General features: G+C 43.1%; 1 protein-coding gene across 2 annotated transcripts in view; it reads left to right on the top strand.

Moving 5' to 3' along the window:
• Nucleotides 1-25,226, top strand: part of DTNBP1 (dystrobrevin binding protein 1) — a 147,568-nt gene that overhangs the window by 64,355 nt on the left and 57,987 nt on the right. For both annotated transcript variants that reach the window (XM_062187339.1, XM_062187340.1), the window contains one exon: nt 16,950-16,972. In XM_062187339.1, coding sequence (XP_062043323.1) covers nt 16,950-16,972 — 23 coding nt within the window. The remainder of the gene's footprint in view (nt 1-16,949; nt 16,973-25,226) is intronic.

Here is a 25,226-nt window from a genome sequence, read left to right as displayed (position 1 = left end):
TGGGAAAGAACAGTCTTGGCTTGGTGTAAGGAGCAAATAGGTGATCCTTTTTTTGGGAGAGGACTTGTGAGCTCTTTCCTATGAGTAAGTAGTCATAGTAGATAGATTCTTATCCCTCAGCTGGGACAAAGGGACACTGTTCCAGTGTGTTCTTTAAGAAAAGTATTTTTGATTGTTGTTTAAAAAGATCTCACCCTAAGCATTTTCAAATGGGAATGAAAATGTTAGTCATTTTGAATGTGGAATTTGGTGTTATCTTTTTTTTTTTTATCAGTTATTTGTGCTAGGGAAGCAGTTTGTATGTAAAGTGTGCTTCTATCTGAGAGATGATGGTGTTTACAGAGACATTTATCCAAGGCTATAATCTATTAAGTTTGCATCTGTGAGTCCAATGTAAGGGATTTCTACACATACACAGATTTAATATATTTTTTGTAATCTTCCCTAGACTCATTTATTAATACGATGCTCCCTTTTATTTTTAGTCTGTCCTCATAACTCAGCCCCTGTGGAGAAAATGATTAAATGGCAGTTTCACCCTTTGGAAATGTTATTAGCTTTTGAATCCAGTGTTATTTTCTGAGTGTTTAACAGTTTCAGGTTTTGTCATGCTGTATTTTGTAAAAGCTTTTGCTGAATTAAATAAATTTTAAAATATGGTAATATCTAAAAGAAGGCATTTCAATTCTTTCTACTTATTTGAACTCTGAAAACACTACTCAGCTATGAAAAATAAGAGTCAGATTTTTGAAAATGCAAGTAACAAACAAGTTATCAACTGAGATATGTGAGCAGACTGCTTAAGTGAGATACTCTGCAGTTCTTTTGAAGATCTGGGTGTTCTCAGTTGGTCATCTTGATGTGCTGAGTGCTGTTGGGTCTGATCCTGTGCTGCTATGTGCTGGGGACGGGCTAGAGGCGCCTCTGCCCTTACGGAGCCCCATGTGTAATCCCAGAAGCAGTGCCTGTACGATGTAACTGCATCACAGGGTGTGCTTGAGGTTGTTACACCAACAGAGGATGGTGCTGTGGGAGTTTAGAGAGTGGAGAAGTCACTGATTGGGTGTCAAGGAAGTCTTCGCGGGAAAGGTGAATTGGAAAGCTGTCGCGTCCCTCAGTTGTTGATTCTACTGGTTTGATGGTAGTGACCAGAATTGAAAACTCCTGCTTCTGCGCTCTTTCATTTGGTTAACTGTGTGTGTGTCATAATGGTCAAGAGTAAAATATCTGCTCTGTTCTCAGTGAAGTGTCATCATCATCATTGTCGATTATATTTCTCTTCAAAACTCAGTTTTATCCCTGCTTCACCAGGAAGCCTTTCCTACCAAGCCAAAACGTGTGAGTTGCTCTCTTTAATTCTAGAGAATCCTCCGCATGTCACTTCCAGAATGCTGATCTGGGACGCTGATTTCTAGTTGTTGTTTTACCTCTCTTTCTCACTAACATTCCTTGAGATTATGGAACATGCCATTTTAAATTCCTAACGTCTAAAGTACATTTGTTTAATCAATGATTGGATTCAACAAAGATTATATTCAATACAAAAAGATGGGTATTTATATGATATTGATGGCAATGATGGTGGAGAGAAATGGGTGAATTAAGGATAACATGTTTTAAGATAGGATTGGGGGATTTATAGGGAAAATGAGGGAGGTGAATGAGCCAAAACCCAGGGAACTGGGTAATGACATTAATTGAGATGAGGAAGACTGGAGGAGGAGCAGCTTTGGGTTTGCAGATGTTTGAGAAGCCTGTGCCACTTCTGAGTAAAGCCATCAGAAAGGCAGTTGTTTGCAGAGGAAACAGGAGTTCAAATAAGACATTAAGACAGGAAGTGTAATTAGGAAGTAAGTCATATTGGATGGCATTCAAAGCTGTGTAGCATCACTGGTCACTGTGAAATAATAGTCATTTGTGTAACCGGAATGATCATTAAAAAACTTCAGAAAGTGACATAGTTGTCCTGAAAAACATACCTCTTTTGATATGGACAAGATTCAGTTTTCTTAAGTAAAGCACAAAGCACAAAATATTATATTGTTGAAAACAAAATCTTTGTTTCCTAGATCAGTTGTGTAAAAGGTAAACAAACAAAAGACCCTTTCATTACTTCCTATTAAGAGAAGATCAAATATTCCAAGAAAATCTTGTGGTTTTTTTTTTAATTATTTAAGTTATACAAGTTTCATATATTTCATGTATACAGATTTAGGAATATAGTGGCACTTCCCCCCTTACCATCCCTCCCACCTGTGCACCAACTCTTCCTCCCCCTCCTTCTCTCATTCCACTTGTAATTTTTACAAAGATTTCTTTTCATTATACTTAATGACTGTATAGTTAACCCTAGTCTAAGTAAAAGAGTTCAACAAATAGTATGAAGAGGAGAAAACAAAGCAAAACAAAGTACTGTTTCTCAACAGAAGAAACAAGGGCTATAAACAATCATCAACTCTCAAAATATCTACATTACATTTCAGATACTCTGTTAGTTACCTCGAATCAGGGAAAACATATGATGTTTGTCTTTTTGGGACTGGCTTATTTCACCAAGTATAAAGGTTTCCAGTTGCATCCATCTTGTTGCAAAAGACAGAATTTTTTTTTTTTTACAGCTGAGTAGTCCTCCGTAGTGCATATATACCATAATTTATTTATCTAGTCAACAGTTGATACACATCTGAGTTGATTCCATATCTTAGCCTATGAGTATGATTCCATAAATTGTGCTGCAGTGAACATGGGGGTACAGATAACTCTTTCATATGCTGATTTCTTGTGGTTTGGGTAAATTCCCAGGAATGGGATGACTGGACCATATGGTAGGTCTATATTCAAAGATTTCTGAGGTATCTCCATACTGTTCTCCACAGTGGCTATACCAGTTTGCATTCCCACCAATAGTGGACCAGGTTATCTTTTTCCTCACGTCCTTGCCAGCATTTGTTGTTTCTTGATTGCTGTATGACAACCATTCTAACTGGAGTGAGGTGAAACCTTACCATGGTTTTGATTTGTATTTCCCTGATGGTTCCTGAGAATTTTCTCAAAGGTCTGTTGGCCATTTGAATTTCCTCTCTTGAAAAAATGCCTGTTGAAGTCCTTTGGTCATTTCTTTTTATTTATTTATTTATTTATTTATTTATTTTATTTTGTCAGGCAGAGTGGACAGTGAGAGAGAGAGAGAGACAGAGAGAAAGGTCTTTTGCCATTGGTTCACCCTCTAATGGCCGCCGCGGCCGGCGCACTGTGCTGATCCGAAGGCAGGAGCCAGGTGCTTCTCCTGGTCTCCCATGGGGTGCAGGGCCAAGCACTTGGGCCATCCTCCACTGCACTCCTGGGCCATAGCAGAGAGCTGGCCTGGGAGAGGGGCAACCAGGACAGAATCCGGTGCCCCGACCCTGACTAGAACCCGGTGTGCTGGCGCCGCTAGGTGGAGGATTAGCCTGTTGAGCCATGGCGCCGGCCCTTTGGTCATTTCTTAACTGGATTGTTTGTTTTGTTGTTGTTGAATTTTTTGAGCTCTTTGTGGATTCCGCATGTTAACCCTTTATCAGTTGTCTGGTTTGCAAATATTTTCTTCCATTCTGCTGGTTGCCTTGTCACTTTGCTGAGTGTTTCTTTTGCAGTGCAGGAGCTTCTCACTTGATGCAATCCCATTTGTCCATATTGGCTTTGATTACTTGTGCTTCTGGGGTCTTTCCAAGAAGTCTTTGTGTATGGCAACATTCTACAGAGTTTCCACAATGTTCTCTAATGATTTGATGGCATCACGTCATAGATTTAGGTCTTTGATCCAGTTTGAGTAAATTTTGGTGTGAGGAGTAAGGTAAGGGTGTATTTTCATGTGGAAATCCAGTTTTTCCAACACCCTGTAGTATGTCTTGAAATCAGATATTGTGATGCCTCCAGCTTTGTTTTTCTTGCATAAGATTGCTTTTCTGTTTGGGGTCTCTTTTGTGTTTCCATATAAATTTGAGCACCATTTCTTCTAGATCTGTAAAGAATGTCATTGGTATTTTGATTGGGATTATTTTGAATCTGTAAATTGCTTTTGGTAGTATGGACATTTTGATGATGTTGATTCCTCTAATCCATGAACTTGGAATATTTTTCCATTTTTAAATGTCTTCTATTTCTTTAATGTTTTGTAATTTTCATTTTAGAGATCTTTGACATCCTTAGTTAAATTTATTCTAAGGTATTTGATTCTTTTTGGAGCTCTTGTGCATGGAACTGATCTTAAAAGTTCTTTTTCAGCCATGAAATTATCTATGTATACAAAGGCTATTGATTTTTCCATGTTGATTTTATATCATGCCACTTTACCAAACCATTTTATGAATTCCAGTAGTCTCTCACTCTTTTGGATCTTCTATGTATAGGATCATTTCATCTACAAATAGAGATAGTTTGATTTCCTTCTTTCTGATTTGTATCCCTTTGATTTCTTTTTCTTGCTCAATGGCTCTGGCTAAAACTTCCAGGACTATATTAAATAGCAGTGGTGAGAGTAGGCCTCCTTGTCTGGTTCTGGATCTTAATGGGAATGCTGCCAACTTTTCCCCATTCAATAGGATGCTGGCTGTGGGTTTGTGATAAATTGTCTTATTGTGTTGAGGAATATTCCTCTGTACCCAATTTGCTTTAGATTTTCATCGTGAAAGGATGTTATATTTTATCAAATGTTTTCTCTGCATCTATTGAGATAGCCATATTTTTTTTTCAGTTTGTTGATGTGATGTATCACATTTATTGATTTGCGAATGTTGAACCAATCCCTGCATACTAGGTATAAATCCCATTTGGTAAAGATGAATGATCTTTCTGATATGTTGTTGGATTCGATTAGCTAATATTTTGTTGAGGATTTTTTGCTTCTATGTTCATCAGGGATATTGGTCTATATTTCTCTTCTTTGTGTATCCTTTTCTGGCTTAGGAATTAAGCAGGCTTCATAAAAGGAGTTGGCAGAATTCCCTCCCTTTTAATTGTTTTGTATAGCTTGAGAAGAATTGGAGTTAGTTCTTCTTTAAATGTCTGGTAGAATTCAGCAGTGAAGCTGTCCAGTGCTGGGCTTTTCTTTGTTGAGAGGATATTTATTACTGATTCAGTTTCTGTCTTGGTTATGGGCCTGTTTAGGTTTTCTATGTCTTCAAAGCTCAATTTAGGTAGGTTGTATGAGTCCAGGAATCTATCCATTTCTTCTAGGCTTCCCAATTTGTTGGTATACAGCTCTTTCTAGTAATTTCTGATGGTTCTTTTTATTTCTGTGGTATCTATTGTTACATTTTTTAGGAAGCTTTTATTTAATAAATATAAATTTCATAGGTACAGCTTTTGGATTATAGCGGTTCTTCCCTTCATACCCACCCTCCCACACCCAAACCTTCCCACCTACTACTCCCTTGCCCATCTCATTCTTCATTAAGATTCGTTTTTAATTATCTTTATATACAGAACATCAACTCTATACTAAGTAAAGATTTCAACAGTTTGCACCAACACAGACAAAGTTTAAAGTACTATTTGAAGACTAGTTTTACCATTAATTCTAATAGTACAACTCATTAAGGACAGAGGTCCTACATGGGAAACAGTGACTCCTCTTATTGATTTAACAATTGACACGCTTATGATGTCAGTGATCAGCTGAGGCTCTTGTCTTGAGCTGCCAAGGCTTTGGAAGCCTCTTGAGTCCACAAACTCCACCATTATTTAGACAGGGCCATAATCAAAGTGGAAGTTCTCTCCTCCCTTCAGAGAATGATACCTCTTCCTTTGATGGCTCCTTCTTTCCACTGGAATCTCACTCACAGAGCTCTTTCATGTAGGCCATTTTTTTCCATAGTGTCTTTGCTTTCCATGCCTGAAATGCTCTCATGGGATTTTTAGCCAGATCCAAATCCTTTAAGGGCTGATTTTGAGGTCAGTGTGCTGTTTAGGGCATTTGTCATTTCATGAGTCTGCTGTATGGCCTACTACACTAATTACATTTGATCTCTAGTTTTATTGATTCAAGTCTTCTCCATCTGGGTTTTTTTTTTTTTTTTTGGGGGGGGGGCTAGTTGGTATATCAATTGTGTTTATTTTTTTTTAAACCAGCTCTTCATTTCAATGATTTTTTGTATTTTTTTGTTTCAATTTTGTTCATTTCTTCCCTAATTTTAATTATTTCTTTCCTCCTACTAATTTTGGGCTTGCTTTGTTGTTTTTTTCCTAGGTCCTTGAGATGCATTGATAGCTTATTTGGTATCTTTCCAATTTCTTGATGTAGGCATTGATTGCTATAAACATACTTCTTAACACTGCTTTTGCTGTATCCCATATATTTTGATATGATGTATTCATTTGTTTCCAGAAATTTTTTTATTTCTTTTTATTTCTTCTATGACCCACTGTTCATTCAGGAGCATGTTGTTCAGTCTCCATGGATTTGCCTTTGATTTAGAGATTCCTGAGTTGTCGGTCTCCAGCTTTATTCCATTGTGGTCAGAGAAGATGCATGTTATGATTTTGATTTTTTTAAGTTTGCTGAGACTTGTTTCATGGTCTATCTTAGAAAAAGTTCCATGCATTGGTGAGAAGAATGCGTTCTGCTACTATAGGATGCAAAGTTCTGTAGATATCTGTTAGGTCCATTTGGTCTTTAGTGTCAATTAACTCTCTTGTTTCCTTGCTGTTTTTCTGTCTGGTTGATCTGTCCATTGCTGAAAGTGGAGTGTTTGTTTTTTTTTTTTTTGTTTTTTTTTTTTTTTTTACAGGCAGAGTGGACAGTGAGAGAGAGAGACAGAGAGAAAGGTCTTCCTTTGCCGTTGGTTCACCCTCCAATGGCCGCCGCGGTAGCACGCTGCGGCCAGCGCACCGCGCTGTTCCGATGGCAGGAGCCAGGTGCTTATCCTGGTCTCCCATGGGGTGCAGAGCCCAAACACTTGGGCCATCCTCCACTGCACTCCCTGGCCACAGCAGAGAGCTGGCCTGGAAGAGGGGCAACCGGGACAGGATCGGTGCCCCGACCGGGACTAGAACCCGGTGTGCCGGCGCCGCAAGGCAGAGGATTAGCCTGTTGAGCCACGGTGCCGGCCGAAAGTGGAGTTTTGAAGTCCTCTGTTACTATTTTATTGGAGTCTATGTCTCCCTTTGTATCCATTAACATTTCTTTTAAATAGCCAGGCACCATTGTTGCAGTTGATTTCTCAACAATGTTGCAGTGTCATTCTACCACACACCGTGTAATTTGGTGCATATACATTTATAATAGTCACACCTTCCTGGTGTATTGATCCCTTAAGCATTACATAGTGCCCTTCTTTGTCTCTTTTAACAGTTTTTGTATTAAAGTCTATTTTGTCTGTTATTAGGATGGCTACACCAGCTCTTTTATGGTTTCTGTTAGCATGGAATATCTTTTCCATCCTTTTTTTTTTTTTTTTTTTTTTTTTTTTGACAGGCAGAGTTAGACAGTGAGAGAGAGAGACAGAGAGAAAGGTCTTCCTTCCGTTGGTTCACCCCCCAAATGGCTGCTACGGCTGGCGCACTGCGCCGATCCAAAACCAGGAGCCAGGAGATTCTTCCTGGTCTCCCATGCAGGTGCAGGGCCCAAGGACTTGGGCCATCCTCCATTACATTCCTGGGCCACAGCAGAGAGCTGGACTGGAAGAGAAGCAACCGGAAGTAGAACCTGGAGTGCCGGTGCTGCAGGCGGAGGAATAGCCTAGTGAGCCGTGACATTGGCCTTTTCCATCCTTTCACTTTCACTCTGCGTGTATCTTTGTTGTTGAGATGTGTTTCTTTTAAGCAGCAAGTAGATGAGTCTTGTTTCTTCATCCATTCAGGCAGTCTGTATCTTTTAACTGGAGAGTTGAGGCCATTTACCTTCAAGGTGACTATTGATAAGTAACAGCTTGGCCCTTCCATTTTTCCATAAATATTCCTATTGTTTACTTTGGATTTCTTTTGAGCTTTTACTGGGGGATTTTCTGCCTTCTCATTTTTCATAACGATGGTTATCTTTCTGTGTTTCTGTGTAGCATGTCCTTAAACATCTTTTTGTAAGGCTGGACTAGTGGTGACAAATTCTTTCAATTTCTGTTTATTATGGAAGGTCTTTATTTCACCTTCATTCATAAATGAGGGCTTTGTGGGGTACAGTATTTTGGGTTGACAGTTTTTTCCTCTTAAGACTTGGAATATATCTTGCCATTCTCTCCTAGCCAATAGAGTTTCTGATGAGTCTGCTGTGAGTCTAATTGGAGTTCATCTGAAAGTAAGTTGGCATTTCTCTCTTGCACATTTTAGGATCTTTTTGTGATGTTTTACTGTGGGAAGTTTGACTACAATGTGTCGTGGTGAAGATCTCTTCTGGTCATGCCTATTATGAGTTTTATATGCTTCCTGTACTTAGATTCCCCTTTCTTCCTCCAAAATGGGGAAATTTTCTGTTATTATTTCACAGAAAGGATCAACTTCTACTTTTGTACTAGGTATTTTTGGTAATAATGCTGTCAATTTTTAACAAAACATCTGAAGAGTTCACCTCAAGCATAGCCAAGTTGATCACTTAAAAAATTTCTCTCATAAGATCCTGTACAATTCCTTTCAGAAATTTAAAGCTTTCTTACCTATTTAATTTTTATCCTGTACTCTTCCTTTTTCTCCTTTTGGGGCAATAAGTGATTCTGCTTCATGACAAAAATTACTTTCTTTTTTCCTTAACAAAAATGTATGTTCCATATCTCTTAGCAGCACTTAGCAAAGGTGACAAGTACAGAGTTGTTTGCTTTATTTCTACTTTTGATGACCAGAAATTGACGTTAGTGAAAACCTAAGAAGTAAGCCATTTTGAACTACCTGTCATATAGCCACTTTTTTGGGGGGAAGGAGAGGGGGGCATGAAAGCTAGAGCATTCCCCTGATAATCAGGCTCAATTCTCTTAGTGTGATCCTCTGTCTTTATCACTGTGGTCTCTCTAGGCAGCAGCAGGAGTTCGTCAGCTTGTGGGCCATTTTGAGTGGGCCTGCCTGCAGAGCTGAAGAAACCTTTGCAAAGCAGTCCAAAGGCACAGCAGCTGTCAGTGTAAATGCTGACAGACTGGTTTCAGATACAATTCTGGCATAGGTGGGAGCAGAAAGTTGTGCCTACTGAGCAGACTTGGCTGCTGTCCGTGAACTCTTAGTGGGTGGTGTCGTCATCAGTTTTCTGTTACTGTAACAGAATACTTGAGAAGACTGGGTGATTTCTAAAGAGATTATTTTGGCTCCAGGTTCTGGAAGCTGGGTAGTTCAAGATCGGGCAGCACATCTGGTGAGGGCCTTGTGCCGCTTCACCACATGGCTGAAGTCAGAAGGAGTACGTGGCCTCCTGCAGGTGAGGCTGACACGAAGGGTGGCCTCTCTGTGTAGCAGCCTGCTTTTGCATGACAGAGCCAGTCCCTCCAGAGTGAGAACTCATTTCCCTACTACAGTGCGAATTAATGCAGTTCCTTAAGAAAGGCAGTCATCCCTCTTATTCACCTGATCACCTCTTAAAGCCCTCAGCTCCCGACAGGGCTACAGTAGCAGGACATTTCCCTGTGAGATTCTAAGGGGACAAACCACATTCAAACCACAGCTGGAGGTGACAGCATGTCCAGTGCAAAAACTTCTGTCTGAACTCCAGCACAAGACTCATGCACAAAAAGAATCAAATCAGACTTTGTGAAGGATAGACTAACTTGGAGGCTCACCTGCTCCAGATAACGGCCATAGAGTAATAGTATGGAGAACGTCAGAGCTTTACAGTGAGGTTAGGAGACAAGAGCAAAAGGGTTTCATGAAAAGTTAATCTCGCAGGAAGACTGGGTAAAGTCAGGATGGAGAAGACTTGTACTTCATGCAGTATGTAGAGATAAATGTCATTACCTGAGATCAGAGCTACAGGAGCGTCAGTCAGTTTTGCAGGGGCCAGTGTTGTGGTACCACAGATAAAGCCACTGCCTGTGATACTGGTATCCCATATGGGTGCAGTTCAAGGCCTGATCCAACTCCCTGCTAATACACTTGGGAAAGTGGCAGAAGATGGCGTCACCTATGTCGTAGACCCACATGGAGTTTGGCCCAGCCCACTACAGATGTTATGGCCATTTGGGGAGGGAAACCAGGAGATTGAAGATCTCTCTCTCTCTCTCTCTCTCTCTCTGTCTCTGTCTCTGTCTCTCTCCCCCTCCCCCCTTCCCCTCTTTCCCTTCCTCCCTCCCTCCCTCCCCCCCTCCCCCTCCTTCCTTCACTGTCTGTAACTGCCATTCAAATTAAAATTCAGTTTTGCTACTGCAGCTACAGTCTTAAGGCTATCTGGATACAAATCTCATTGAATGCTGTATATAATAAGCTGTGGGCCAATGCTTATCATGTTCCTGTGAGAGCATTCCCAACGTGTTGTTATTCCTTTTATTATAAATAGGATAAAAGATTTTTAGTAATTGGGCCATTCCGAGGCTGGGGTGGGGGAGGGTTTGCAGTGCCCCCTTGATTCTCCAAAGGCTGTCTCATGTTTTTCTCCCCAAGGAAGGGGTGCAGGGACTGACTTCTAATTGAGTTCATCAAGTGGAGAGAAAATGAGGGACCCATAAACAGCAATAGCCAACACAACCTGAGAACCAACTAAGTTGCTTCTTAGTTGTGGATTTAGAGAATTCTTGGATAGATTTAGCTCTATTAGGAAAGAACTATATACCTACAACACTCAGATCATGTCCTAATGAATGATCAGTGTCTTGATTACTATCGTGTCTGGGGAGACCTTATTTCTCTTTTCTGCTAACTGCTGTTATAAATGGAAGGCGTCAAGCTGCGGTGCCTCCCCTGCGGGTAAGTGGCCTCCACGTGTTACAGGAGAGTCCATGCTCTAGGAACGTAGAGCATTCTCCAATCATCGTGGAACACTTGAAAGAGTAGGAGGGGCTTCAGTGGACCCCTGAGGCATGAACGTCCAGATAGCATCAGGTGTATTGTTGGTTGTTATAGGTGAAAGCAACAGGTCTTGATCTGTCCATGAGCAGACTCAACCTGAATGCTAAAGAAGAATGAACAAAGTTTCAACCCTGTGAATCATTTGGAAACCGGGGGAACTTGTGACAGAAGAGTTTTAGGGTTTGGAACCACTGGAAAATTGGGAGTAACTCTTGTTAGCGGATCTTAGATCCTGAACAAGCTGCCATCTTTATCCATTAGGTTTTTATAAAGGTAGAATTGGAGTTAGCTCATGGAATAATTAAGTCTTCTATTAATGCCAAACCTTGTATGGCCTAGAGCCTTAATGGGTATTGAGGGAATTTGGGAAGAGGCTCAGTGAGGTCTATTGGAATTTTAATGGGCTCTGCACACTTTATTCTTCCATTGTGGGTATTGAGTGTGACCCATAAGGCCTCAGATTCCTGGTTAAGTCAGGGGCATTTTGTGAACTGTCTTCTTTGGGTCTAGGATGGACTATAAGTGCATAGGAGACATCTCGAGTGGTCAGCAAATTCTAGAGCCAAATCTCCATTGTAGACAAACAATATCAAGTCTTTCCATTTAGACTGGTATATGGCAAAAAAAATTATTTTCCAGGAAGGCCCTGGGGTCACTTGTGTAGGTTAAATTATTGCTTTAGGGGTCCTTCTTGGAGAAGCACCTGGGGCAGGCCCAAAGGCCCTTCTGTGTTGTTGGGTGCCATAGAGTTGACGTAATTAAAAGACATTAATTTGGAAGCCTTTGTTTTTTGTTCTGAGTTCCCCTTGAAACGTCGTGCTGTAATTACTGTAGCCACCCATCCTATCCCCTGTCTTTTTGGGAAAGGGTCCCTTTACAAAGAGGGCAGTTAGGGTTGCCTGGGGTGCATCATCAACTTGGTGGAAGGCCAGAATGCCTTCCAGGCGAATTTTAAAATCTGTAACAGACTCATCTTTTCTCATCTGCCTGCACGTCCAGATGACAGACCAGTCAGTGTGAGTGGGCACGCTTTAGAGTGGCTTGCAAATGGACACTTGTGACTTTTCAGGCTCTGCCTGGCCCATAAGTAGACCAGGTGCAGCTTGTACGACTGTGATAGCATTCTCAGGAGAATAATGTTAGCCTGTTTCATCTGTTTTGGCCTCCCCAGGCTCCGCCAAGGTGTGTGAGAGTCTGCAGAGGTCAGGTATCCTAAGGTCATAGTCCCAGTTAGACCGTGAGTTCTTTAGGAAATTCAAGTTCTTCCTTAGGTTTAGGGAATTCTTTACTACCCCAAGCTACGTTTGTGTCCAGGACTCTAAGTCACTTGGGGATTATCTCCTGAATTTTCAGAGTTTTATAAGGAAACTGTTTTAGCTGTCCTTTTCGGAAAAGAGAGTCCACTCAGACAGTAGACTGAATATTCAAAGTAGGATAGAGGAGAGCAGTGGTGGTCGTGTTTGGTTTTCCCCCTTGGTCTGGGTGTATCTGTGTCTAGCTTTTCCCAGTGAATCATTTTTTAAAGAGCTATATTAGAATCCTGTTGTCTGCTTGAATGACAGAGAAAATTAGAATCCCATTCTCTTTCCTTAACTGGGAAGGCTTGAGATTCAAGTAGATGGACCCACATAATGGCCGTCGTAATTCTTAATCGTCTTCTCTGGAGTTTTTGCTTCTTTTACAAGTATCTGCAGTTTCGGGACTGTAATTCTTACACATGAAGAGGGCAGGTGTCTCAGAGGCAGAGAACAGCTGTCCTCAGGAACTAAGGACCTCATGTTTGGGTTGAAGGTTGAGTCTCTCCCAGAGGAGACAAAAGCCTCCCAGGGAAGCAGTGCAGAGCTGAGTGGCATGGTGCTCCCAGCGTTCCATCTTTCACAGGTGTTTTCTTGACCCTGGTGGGCAGCCTAATGTCCCCAGCCCAGTCTGCGACCAGCTTGTCCTCTTGGAGGCAGGTGCTCCACTAGTCCTAAGATAATTCTAAAGTGCCCAGCCCCGCCCACTAGTCACCCTGGGGCTTTGCCTCTTGACCAAGTTCATAAGAAGAAAAGAAATGAAGTGGAAAAACTTGAATCCCTGTAAATTCCAAAATCCGTTCACAGCCCCTGCAATAATATCGCCCTCCACAAGTGCTGTCAGCTGCGTTTAAAACTTCAGCTCTTGTCAGGGGCTCAGCCAGCACAAACCCCAGGGCCACCTGCCCTCTCTGCCCACAGAGTGAGCCGTGGTACCTCAAGGTCGTGCACCTTCTCACAGCACAGACTCGCCCTGGGAACCCCCAAAGCTATGGAGATCAGGGAGCTCGGTGCTGAGGAGCAGAGCTTCAGACCCGAGAGGGTTTCTCATGGCTGCCTGTGAAGAATACAGAGATCCCCTGCGCGTGTTCCTCAGAGGCCGCGGGACCCTCAGCAGCCTCCGTCAGGGCCCTTCGTCGCTCTCCAGACTTAGAAGACAAGGTGACAGCACATGCAGTTGTAGGTCTGATTGCGTTTGGTTTGTGATTCCTGAACTAGGGCAGCTCTGTTCTACAGCAGGGCGTGGAAGCTCCCTGTGGACAGTAACAGAACAGAAAGTATGAGAAGGGAGCAAGGAAACAGTGTGTTAGAAACAGCTGGGGTTTCAGATTCTTCTATAAGGAGTAAGGCAGAGGGGACTTCCTTATGCTGACTCAGGTAGACTGGAATCTCCTGTTCAGGAGAAACTGGTCTGTTTGGGATCTGTCTGCTTCCCTACAGTTTCAGCTCAACCATGCGGCATTTAGCACAAGCGACTCCATCTTGGTTTGGGCTGAGTGCAGGAGCTCAGTGCAAATCACTGGCCTCCCGTAAATTGTTTGACAAGAATGAGGGCATGGCATTCTGTGGGCACTGACTCCCTGTGTAGCCAAAGGGATAGGAGTCTGGTGTGTCAGGTCCCGGATTTTTATTTTTTTAGGCAAGTCCCAACCTGAACTCACTTTCAGCCCTCCACAGTCAGTTCCTCTCTGAGTTTTCTGTTAGTGAGCTCACCTCCTTCCTGGCGACCCAGGTCACCCCTGTACACTTGTCTCCTTCCTCCTCAGTCAGGTACCACTGGCTGTGAATCTTCTTTGTGGCATGTTTCACACTGAACCCTCCTCTTCATGGCCTGCGTTGTTTCAACCCGGCACTAATCAGCCCTTCTCCAAACCCCGTTTGGAGTTTCCGATGTACGCCCTGCCTGTATTCCCTCTGCTCTGCTGAAAGTGAGAGCCAGGCTTCCCTCCGCCTTTGCATCTGAGTAGCTGTCCTGCTGTTCTGACTGCAGGACAAATGCTTGCTGAAGAACTGCTCTTCGAGGCTGTGCTTCCTAACAGCCTGCATCTTTGGTCTCCAGGCCCTCAGGTTCCTTCGTCCCTTCTCTTACGTCTTCCTGGGGGCTTATTACCCCCAGCACTTGGCGGGGGGGGGGGGGCACCCTAACAGTTGTGAGCTGTCCAGGCTTTCAGTTCTGCAGCTCACTTCGTCAGCCCTGCCAGAGTGTCCTGATACGCATTTACTTTAAACAAGTTGTCCCCACCCCTGCTGCCTCAGCTAGTCTTCTTCCTTAGGAACCGGGCTTGGGAATGTTCCCTGGCAAGTTTGCTGCCGGTGATGGAGTTGCTGGGCCGTGGTGTCATGTGACCAGAGGATGCCCAGAGAAGCTCTCTGCCTGGCCTGTCCTCTTTCTCAGTCATGTCCTCCAGCGATGTGAGAGGGCAGCCAGAGGAGGAGTGGGGAACAGACTGACTGCTCCTAGCTGCTCTCCTCACTGGAGCAGCTCCCCATTAGGGTAACGGACGCTGAGTCCTTTGTTCATGGCTGTTGGCATTTGAGGAAGACCAGTGTGGTGACATTACTACTCTGTTTCAGCTTTTTAAAACAGGAGTGCCTTTTAGAAATTTTTTTCAGAGAGGCCAATACTGTGGTGTAGCAACATCCCATATAGGCACTGGTTCCAGGGCTGGCTGCTTCATGTCTGGTCCAGCTCCCTGCTAATTGCCCAGGAAAAGCAGTGGAAAATGGCCCAAGTGCTTGGGTTGCTGTCACCCCATGGGAGACCTGGAAGAAGCTCCTGCCTCAGCCTGGCCCAGTGCTGGCCATTGTAGCCATCTGGCCACAACTCTGCCTTTCAAAGAAAGAAAGAAATCTTTCAAAAAAAGAAAACAAAAATTGTGCCAGGGTTACATTCTGAAAGAAGGACATGAGGGGCCTGCACCATGGTGCAGTGGGCTAAGCCTCTGCCTGCGGTGCTGGCAGCCCTTCTGGGGATGCTCCTCTTCTGATCCAGCTCTCTGCTTATGGCCTGGGAAAGTAGTGGAAGATGGCCCACGTGCTTGGGCCCCTGCACCTGCTTGAGAGACTCAGAAGAAGCTCCTGATTTCCTGGCTTCGGATCAGCCCATTTCTGGCCTTTGCGGCCATCTGGGGAGTGAACCAGTGGATGGAAGACCTCTCTCTCTGTGTCTCTCTTTCTCTCTGTCTATAACTGTCTCTCAAATAAATAAATAAAATCATAAAAAAAAGAAAGAAACAAGAAGAAGTAGAGCAGCTGGGATGTGAACCGGCAACCATGTGGGATGCCAGCATCAGAGGCAGTGGCTTGACCCATGAACCCACAGTGCTGGCCCCGATATTAAAAGAAAGGAGGAGGAGGAGGAAATGAAAAACTAAGGAATGTAGTGATGGAAACAAATTCTCCCTTACAACACTGAACTGAGTGTTCTGTCCACTGTCCTCCAAGGGAGGAGCTGAGTGAAACCAGGGCGTAAGGGGTAAACTGAGGCTGTCTTCAGGACCCTCACGATGCATGCTGCCTGTGTACTGGGTGATGTGGCTTTCATCCCAGGACTGGAGTAGAAAGGTTTCTGTCATGTTTGACTTGTTCCTAACTAAGCTTTTAAGAATGAAGTTGACTAATGGCAGAAGGAAAACCACTGCGTGTTTTCCAAAGATGGAATGGAGAATTTCATTTTTTCATAGGTGTGAACTGGTTGGTGCTGGGGAGTTGCTACGAGAGTCGGTATTTTTAGGAAGGAGGAAGGGTGGGGTGGCCATCTGATGCAGGAGCCTTCCCTTCGGCTGTTGCAGGCACGGTTTCTGCTTGGCCTTTGAGCGGGCGACTTGCCAGCCCCCTCCTACCAGCTGTCAATTGTAGTTAGCTATTTTGGGACATGGTGGGTATTGTAATGAAGAGTGTGGAATACAGATTGGAGAATTTATAACATCTCTCGATTTTTAGTAAAACGTAGAGAACAAATAAAAGACGCATGGATCCTGTTTTGAGTGAGATAACTTCCACTAAAGAAATTCACCTGTTCAAAGTCCCATTTTATTACTGCTGCTACTAGAGAAGAAAATTATCATGCAAGTCTGTGGGAGAACCAGAAAACAACCTGCTTTGGCTTCTTTGTCACAAAATGTTTGTTTTATGATCATTCATCTGTTTTCCCCTGTTGTACATTTCCCCAGGAATCTTTGCATTTCCACATCCTTAATTGACAGTGACAAGTCCACTGGCCAGTGGAGTCCTGGAGGCGGGGTCCTTTGGCTTCAGGAGGAGCTGGCTCCGTTCTTTGAGCTCTGCTCTCCCCTCTCCTTTGCTGTTGAAAGGGAAATGGCCACAGCTGTTCTGGATGATTTCTACTTAAATATCTTCAAAATCTATTATGATATATTTTCAGTGAAGGAAAAATTCTGTTAGATGCTTTTATAAACCAGTTATATACACGAGATGATTTGTTGCTGTCATTAAATAGTGGTTTTAGATGTAGTTTAGTATTTTAATAATTTAAACTTGGGAAGAATTTTTTAAGCCATTCATATGAACAAGTAACTGAAAACAGTTGCTGTGTTGGTTATTTCAGTAAAATGTGATTGACATGTGAGCACCCAGAAATACCACTCTGGGCATTTAAAGTAAACATATTTTATTACTGTGTGAGATCAGTTTCCACTGGGAAAAGACAATTTTAAATTTGCATTTTTTCTTTTTCTCCTACAGGAAGGAACTTGAAATCTTCAAAGGTAATTTGTGTTTAACTCTTCACTTGAAAGCACTTGCAAATTAATTAATGTCAGATATTTTCTGTTGATGATGATGAAAGAACCCATTCCATTTTCTGTAAATCAGGCAGTTTATATCAGAAACTGAACACAGTCCCAGTACTGTTTTGTGGGTTTCACCGAATCACACATGGTCTTGATGTTCTCTTTTAACTGTAGCACCTGTGCCCAGTGGCTATTGTGGGTAGCACCTTGGGAGACACGATGCTGATGCTGAGGTGGCTAGGAGTTGCAGTGTTAGAAGACTCCTGTTTCTGTGTGCCGAGTGGGTGCTGCATGGAAAGGGGGTGGTGAGAAGGATGAAGAGTCTCCCCTGCAGTAAACCCCACACCTCCTGAGAGGATTTTGTGGTGGTGCCCGGCCCCTGCTGCTCCCTCTGACCCTCCCAGGCTTGGTTTCTCCATTTGTAGAAGTAGAGGCTCTGAGGAGATCACATTCTGAGATTCTAAAGGCTCACAACATTGCTTTTTTATTTATTTTTTTATTTGACAGGTAGAGTTGCAGACAGTGAGAGAGAGAGACAGAGAGAAAGGTCTTCCTTCTGTTGGTTCACTCCCCAAATGGCCACTACGGCTGGCACACTGTGCCGATCCGAAGCCAGGAGCCAGGTGCCCCCTCCTGGTCTCCCATGCAGGTACAGGGGCCCAGCACCAGGGCCATCCTCCACTGCCTTCCTGGGCCACAGCAGAGAGCTGAACTGGAAGAGGAGTAACCGGGACTAGAACCCGGTGCCCATATGCTTTTTAATCGCAGCCAACTTTTGAAGGAGGGGCACCAGGAATAATCCTGGGTCATGCTGACCCTTAGTGGTCATGGAGAAAAACACTGGTGACACATAGAAAACCGCAGACTTTCCAGTAGCTCCAGGCCTTGCAGTTTGCCGTTCTTCAATTATTTATTAGCAGTTAGGCAGTGGAAATCACTGTTCTCAACGAGACTCCTTTTAATAGCCAGGAAGACTTTGAATTACTTATTACATCACTTCTGATTTGTTTTATTGTTATTGATTGTATGTTTCACATATAAACTAACATTGACCTTTAGATTTACTTGAGTGATTAACGATTCTTCAGGATGTTGTTTATAGTTGAATTGTTTCTGTGTCTGATTGGTTTGGATGTTTTATAACTAGTGACTGATATTCATAGAGGCTTATTCCGATTGTGACTGTAATTGAGGACTGGTTCTGCTGGGTTTCTGTGGACCCACTGCAGCTGTAGTGCATGGTGAGGCTCCTGGCCAGTTTGCTGAAGGCAGACTTAAAGGACCTGTATTGTCATGGCTGTCCTTGTTCTTACTCAGCTGGGGACTCTGCTCATGGGCATTTTCTTTTTTTTTTTTTTTTTTTGCAATAGCAAGAGGAAGTTTATTTCATTTGCAAATGGGCCGTCTCAACAGCACCCTCTAGTGTAGTGCAGAGAGAGCGGCCCCCCGAACATCAGTTTTACAGGGTATTTAAAGCTTAAAACCACAACATTAGCATATCTAGTCATGTTACAATTTCATTGGATATGTTAATGGTTACTGGGTAAGGGGCTAGGGAAGGGGGTAGTGCGGGCAGTTTCTTAAGCAAGCAGGGCGGGGGATACAGAAGCAGAAAAAAAGCGTGGTTACAGGGTTTCAACAAGACAATGGGGTGGGGGCATGCAGAAAATACCTTGCATACTTTTGCTGTCTGCCGGGACCCACAGATAGGGGCGGTTGGGTGCTTCCCATGCCTTTATCTGGCGCCATTATCGCAAACCGCAGCTGCCTGCCCTTGACTTATGGTTTCGACCCAATTTCCAGGAAATGTTTTACTAGAGTTCCCTAAGATCCTAGTTTTTTAGCAGGTAAATTTTCAGAAGTCCTTCATTCCCCCCTTTTTGTTTTTGACCAATTTTAGTCTTAAAATTTTAGGGATCACCCTTAACCCCTGTCTCTATTATTTCTCTGTTCTTAGACTAGGACACAGAAATTATTAGTATTTGTCTGAGTCCAGTTGAGGCTGGGGGTTTTTAAGGAGATGGGTCTTGCTTCCCCACCTCTGCTCCTCTTGGAACAAAGGGCTTTTTGGATGTAAATAGAAAAACTTCTCTTGAAGGTCTGAAACAAAGGAAGGGAGCAGGGTGTTTGAGATGCAGATGCATATAGATGTCTCCTCTTTAGGCCTGTCACACACACATAAGCTCATAACTGACTTCCTACCTAACATTTCCCCCTCAAGAGGAATACCCAAATTTTTTTTTTTTTTTTTTTTTTTTTTTGGATTATGGATGGAGTTCCGTCTTCTGTAACTTCTTCAAAGCTGGCATGTGGGCGTCGAGGGAGATTTGGGTATTTCCTCTTGCTATCTGTCTTATGGCGTGTGACAGTGGCCTTGGAGAGACTGTCCTGCTCAGTCCAGAGGGCTGCTCAGGTCGTCCAATGGAATGGGCTGGAAGCCTTGTCTGACGACCATTTGGAGTTTGACAGCCTTTAGTCTGTTAGAGACAAAAGGAACAAGGGCATTAAAAACACACAGTCCAAAGAGAAGCAGCAAGATTACAGACGTTATTGGGCCAAGGAGAGGAAATAGTCAGGATTTCCATGACCAGATTTCAGGCCAGAAATCCCAGCCCTGCTTGGCCTGGCCCTGGAGCTGTTTGGAATTGTCCAGGAAAAGTACAATTTTGGGTTTGTACCTGTCCAGTCTGATTGACTCAGAGACAACATTTTTCCTGGAGCATGGCACAGATACCCCCTGGAGCAGTAGTTAGTATGTTTAACACTTCTTTTTTTTATAACCTTTTGTGACTTTTACACACCCTCTTTAATTTACTTTAAACATTTCACCATTTCCATTCCAGTCTAGAGTAAACTAGCCATCAGGATAAAGTCATTCTTACAAACCATGTCCTTTCCTTATTTAAAAAGCTCTTTCCTTTTTAGCCCTTTTTACCAACAACACTCTTTCCTTTTAAACCTTTTTTACCAAGTACACACTTTTATACTTGATGTTTTCCATAGAGCCTGGTTGGCTCTTCTTACCTCACCAGAAGACTAAGGTTTCCATGCAGAGTGAAGATGCCTTAAAAATCCCTTGTGTGATCTAGAGCTCTGGTTAAGGCAATCAGTTCTGCTAGCTGAGCAAAAGTTCCTGAGGGCAGAGCACGTTTCAGTAACGTGCCATGCTGTAACTGTTGCATACCCTGAGAAGCAGGTCCTGTCTGACAAAGCTGCTTCCATCTATGAACCAAACTTTATTTGCATTAGTCAGGGGGCTGTCTTTTAGGTCCCTTCTGTTGGCACAGATCAAGTCTATAGCCTCAGTACAGGAGTGGAGGGGACCACTTTCCCCTGGAACTGGCATGAATTTGCTGCATGGCCCATATCCTCTCTGGGGCTGGTTTTCTCTCCCCAGGGGAGAGGATAAGGGTTAAATAATTAACACTCTAATGGACTAGCAATGAAATCCTCATAAAATGTTCTTTTCCCTCTCATTCTTTCGTTTGGTTGACTTAGCATTTTCTTATGTAAGGTTAAGGGATGGAGAAAAACAGTCAAGCTAATGTTAGAAGACAGACAGGAACAGAGATGCTGTAAACTGTCAGTATTACTTGCATCTCGGTGCCGAAGTGTTCTTTCTTTTAGTGTGACAGTGTACATGGGGAGAGAAGAGACCAGCAGTTTGCAAAAGGTTAGACAGTGTTGCATATTACTGATAGAATCATCTTAGCCTGAAATATTTCATTTGTACACACATCCCTAATTATGTACAATATTTAACAGAATGTCAGGTCCGCCCACTGGCTAATTAAAGCTCTCAAATTTGAACAAATCCTGAATTGAATATTGCAGCATATCTACATTTTTAGTATCAATATTCATTAAATATTTTTTTCTTTTCAAAATTTGGTAATAGTTCAAAAGCCTGTAACAAGAAAAATGGAAATTCAGCTGCTCTTCCAAAGTGTTGGTGAAAAGAGTTTTAAAAATCATTTTAATGTAATGATTTCTTTTAGAATATTGTCTTTGATTTACCTTTTTTTTTTCTAGTGGTAGGAAAACAAAAGGTGCTCTTTCTTCCATCAGCTTTATTTAACTTGTAATTGTACTTAGAGGCTCCTTAGGGACCAAAACACAAAATTAGTAATTGTCAAAGTTGATGACACTGATCTATCTCATGTCTGACTTCTGAATTCTCCCTTGAGGTGCACCATTGAAGTTAATGAGTTAAATTCACCTTTCACTTTTGCCTACCTATGGCAAATCTCTACAGTATTGTTAAAGACTACTTGTTTCAGTGTTGGCAAAAGGAAGATTTTCTGTGTTCCCCAAATATTACATTTCTTTAAACTTTGTAGTGACAGTCACTTTACTCTTAGACAAGATAAAAGGGAGGATAGGAGCGAGATAATCCTAATGTTGTATTTTCAGTGGGGAAGTAATTCCATTATTGTCAGCACAGAGTAAATCAGCTTCTCGCAGTCCTGTAAGACGTGGGAAGTTGGACATGAGTAGATGCGTCTGTTGTTCAGGGATTACTAATCATTTTTCTACTCTAGCTTTTAAAAACAGTTGTCATTCCATGTATGAAACTTAAAATCACTCTTAAGATTTTTTAAGTATAAGTCTAGAAATATTGTGCCAATCAGATGGATAGGCAGCAAGGGCATCAGGGTTGGATAGTATTCGTACCACAGATTGCTGACGTAACTCAGCCTCGCTGTGTATACTCACTCTTTTATCTTCACCTGAGGGCATCACCAAACTAACCGTCATTCTCCTTTTTCTCTATAAAATATCTGGAATGCATGTGTCTGGTAGACTATTGGCTGGTACATCCAAATACTCGTGGCCACTAGTTGTGTTGGATGCTAACCCAGTGAGTTCTGTTGGCTCCTGAATCATTTATGCTAGTTGTTGTAATATTCAGCTTAATTAAATATTAGGTAAAATGACGAAACATCAGTGGTAAGGAGGACTATTTGCAAGAAAGCAAAGTTGACTGTTTTGGAAGACAGTGTAAGTAAACAGCTTTTTAAAATGTTGTGAAAGGTATGGTTATGGATTAGAAAAGCTTTGGGGGAAAATAAAAATCCTGCAAGATTCTGTTGTTTCACACATCTCAAATTTCTGCTGTGCTTTGAAAAATAGAGTGAGAATTTTGTCCAGTACCATGTGGGTGGTTTATATAAGACTTTTCAGTCAGTGGATCCATGCTCAAAGAATTCATGGATAGGCTGGCGCTGTGGCTCAATAGGCTAATCCTCCGCCTGCAGCGCCGGCACACCAGGTCTAGTCCCCTTCGGGGTGCCGGATTCTGTCCCGGTTGCTCCTCTTCCAGTCCAGCTCTCTGCTGTGGCCCGGGAGTGCAGTGGAGGATGGCCCTGCACCCACATGAGAGACCAGGAGAAGCACCTGGCTCCTGGCTTCGGATCAGCACAGTGCGCTGGTTGTGGCGTGCCAGCCACAGCGGCCATTGTGGGGTGAACCAATGGAAAAGGAAGATCTTTCTCTCACTGTCCACTCTGCCTGTCAAAAAAAAAAAAAAAAAAAAAAAAGAATTCATGGATAAAACTATGACTGCATTTTTAAATTGAAGTGTTTGCATATACGTTTTTTTAATGGATTTGCATGTTAACTGCTTTTTAAAAGATGGATCAGCTAACATGGAATCTGATTGTAACATATAAGTGAACATCTATTGTAATCCCCTACTCAAGGTAAAATTACCTAGGCATATCAGAAATATGGCCAACAGTGTGAAAACATGTCAAAATTCAGAAGTTAGCACTGTGGCAGTGAACATGAGCATCCTGAGGGCATGGGGAAGTCCTTTGTGGGCAGCCTGTTGTGGTTTAATCACATTTGAGGCTTAGCTCTGGAAAGTACAGCCAGTGGATGAGATGGGAACAAGCTGTCAGAGAAACAGGAGGAAGACTGAGGCAATTTACTGAAGTGGAAGCCCAAGAGGAGAAAGTTTAAAGGAGGAGTGGCTTCCAGTGCCTTAAGTAATGCAAAGAAGCTGAGCAGCAGAGGCAGATCCCATTGGGTTTGGCAGTGAATAGGTCCCGGGTGACCGGAAAGAGCACCTGTTAAGGGAGAGTCCAGACTGCACACCAGATGGGGTCTAGGGAGTCAGGAAATCCAGGTGAACTGGACCAGCCGTGCTTTCATGGATGGGAAGGGATGAAGGAGAGCATGACTTGGAAGGAAAGGATGGCTCGTAGCACAGGAACACTTTGATGTGCAGGGATGAAATAACTTTTTGGGAATCCTCATAAGGAAATTCAGTCCAAATTTCCAGGTTTGAGGCCCAGAAACAGAACTAACAGCCAGATGTTCAGAGTTGGCAAGGGGAAGAGCATACGTGATGGGCCAGCAGGGCCTGGTAATCACGGAGCCACTGGGAACGTGACTAAATGGTTGGCAGCGGATCTAGGCAGCAGAGGAGAGGTCTGAGCCTGGCAGGGTAAGTTGGCTGGGAAGCCCAGGGTGGTGTGACCACAGAGGGAAGAGCACTTCCAGTGCCTGAGGTGCAGCTTGTGGTCTGACAAGGAACGAAGTTTGAGATCTTAGGTGTGGAGCAGCACCCAGTGACAGTGATGGCTAACGTGGAGTAAATGTAGTTCTCACGTTGAAGAGGTCATCAGAGTGGGAGAAGTCCAAGTTTGTTAGGCGTTTCACTTGTGCGGACGACTCTTTGATGTGGAGTAGGTGGATTCCAAATTGAGGTGACGATGGCAGACGCTGCCCTCGGGTGCGCTTGTTGGTTCAGTTGAAGAGTTAACCTGTAAGGTGAACCGATGTTTAAGTGATGGAGTCTCGGACTGGCTGATAAAACTGGAGGACTGGGGCAAAGCAGATAGCATAGAAAGGCAATCAGTTTGGATATAACACAGGGAGAATAGAAATAAGCGCACTGAGGTGGGAGTGTCCCCAGAGAGGCCGTGACACTTGGCCTGAGTGAGGAATGCTCAGCAGGCAGGAAAGGCTAATGAGGACATTCCAGGGAGAAGAAAGAGTTGCAAAGATCAATGATGATGATTTTATTTCAAGAACACAGGCTCGAATTTAATTTCTGTTCATTGAAGTAACTACAAATAATTTGTCATGGCTGAAGCATATGGTGTGTGGGGTGTAGTGCTGAGGGATGAAGTTGGACACGAAGACAGGGAACAAATGATACATAGCTTTGTGTGTCGTGCACGGGAGTTTACAGTTCTCCCTTTGCATGGTGTCTCCTAGAGAAAGATGTGACTATACAAAACAATCGGGAACTTCAATTCTTTTTTTTTCCTTAAGATATACCTAATTTTTTTAAAGATTTATTTATTTTTATTTGAAAGTCAGAGTTACACAGAGAGAGAGAGAGAAAGAGAGGTCTTCCATCCAATGGTTCACTCCCCACATGGCTGCAATGGCTGGAGCTGCGCCGATCCAAAGCCAGGAACCAGAAGCTTCTTCCAGGTCTCCCATGTGGGTGCAGGGGCCTAAGGACTTGGGCCATCTTCTACTTCCCAGGCCATAACAGAGAGCTGTACTGGAAGAGGAGCAGCTGGGTCTTGAACCGGTGCCCATATGGGATGCCAGTGCTTCAGGCCAGAGCATTAACCCGCTGCACCACAGTGCTTGCCCCATGATTTACTTATTTTATTTGAAAGGCACAGTGACAGAAGGGGGGGGGAGAGATTGAGAGGAAGAGACACAGAGAAATACTCATCTTCCATCTGCTGGTTGACTCCTCAAATGCTCATAACAGCTGGACTGGGCGATGCTGAAGCCAGGAACTGGGAACTCCATTTGGGTCTCCACATGGGGGGCAGGAACTCATGTACTTGGACTATTGTCAAATACTAGCAAGAAGTTGGATTGGAAGTGGAATAGCCAGGACTTGAACCAGTGCTCAGGGATGTGGTTGTCCCTAGCCACAATGCCCACCCATTTGTTTCTTTTTCTAGTCATCCTTTTCAAAGTATCAATTTTGTGTGTGTTACATGCTAAATAGAGAAATTCACTTATATGTGATATGTGACTATACATATTTGGAGGTACATGTTAAAAACTTTTGCTAATAGAAGGAGGTACATGATCAAAAGAACATAAAGGTTACTGTTTTGTTTTTATTTTCATTTTATTTGAAAGTGAGTGAGATAGAGATGGAGAGAAATCTGAAACCAGGCACTCCTGCATGGGATGGGTGCCTTCCAAGCAGTATCCTGAGCACTGTGCCAGTCGCCTGCCCCTGGGA

Source organism: Lepus europaeus, chromosome 3 (genome assembly GCF_033115175.1).
Source record: "Lepus europaeus isolate LE1 chromosome 3, mLepTim1.pri, whole genome shotgun sequence".
In the NCBI taxonomy this organism is placed as follows: Eukaryota; Metazoa; Chordata; class Mammalia; order Lagomorpha; family Leporidae; genus Lepus; species Lepus europaeus.
The sequence above is the reverse complement of the archived record's forward strand: the minus strand, read 5'-3'. Positions and strand labels throughout refer to the sequence as shown.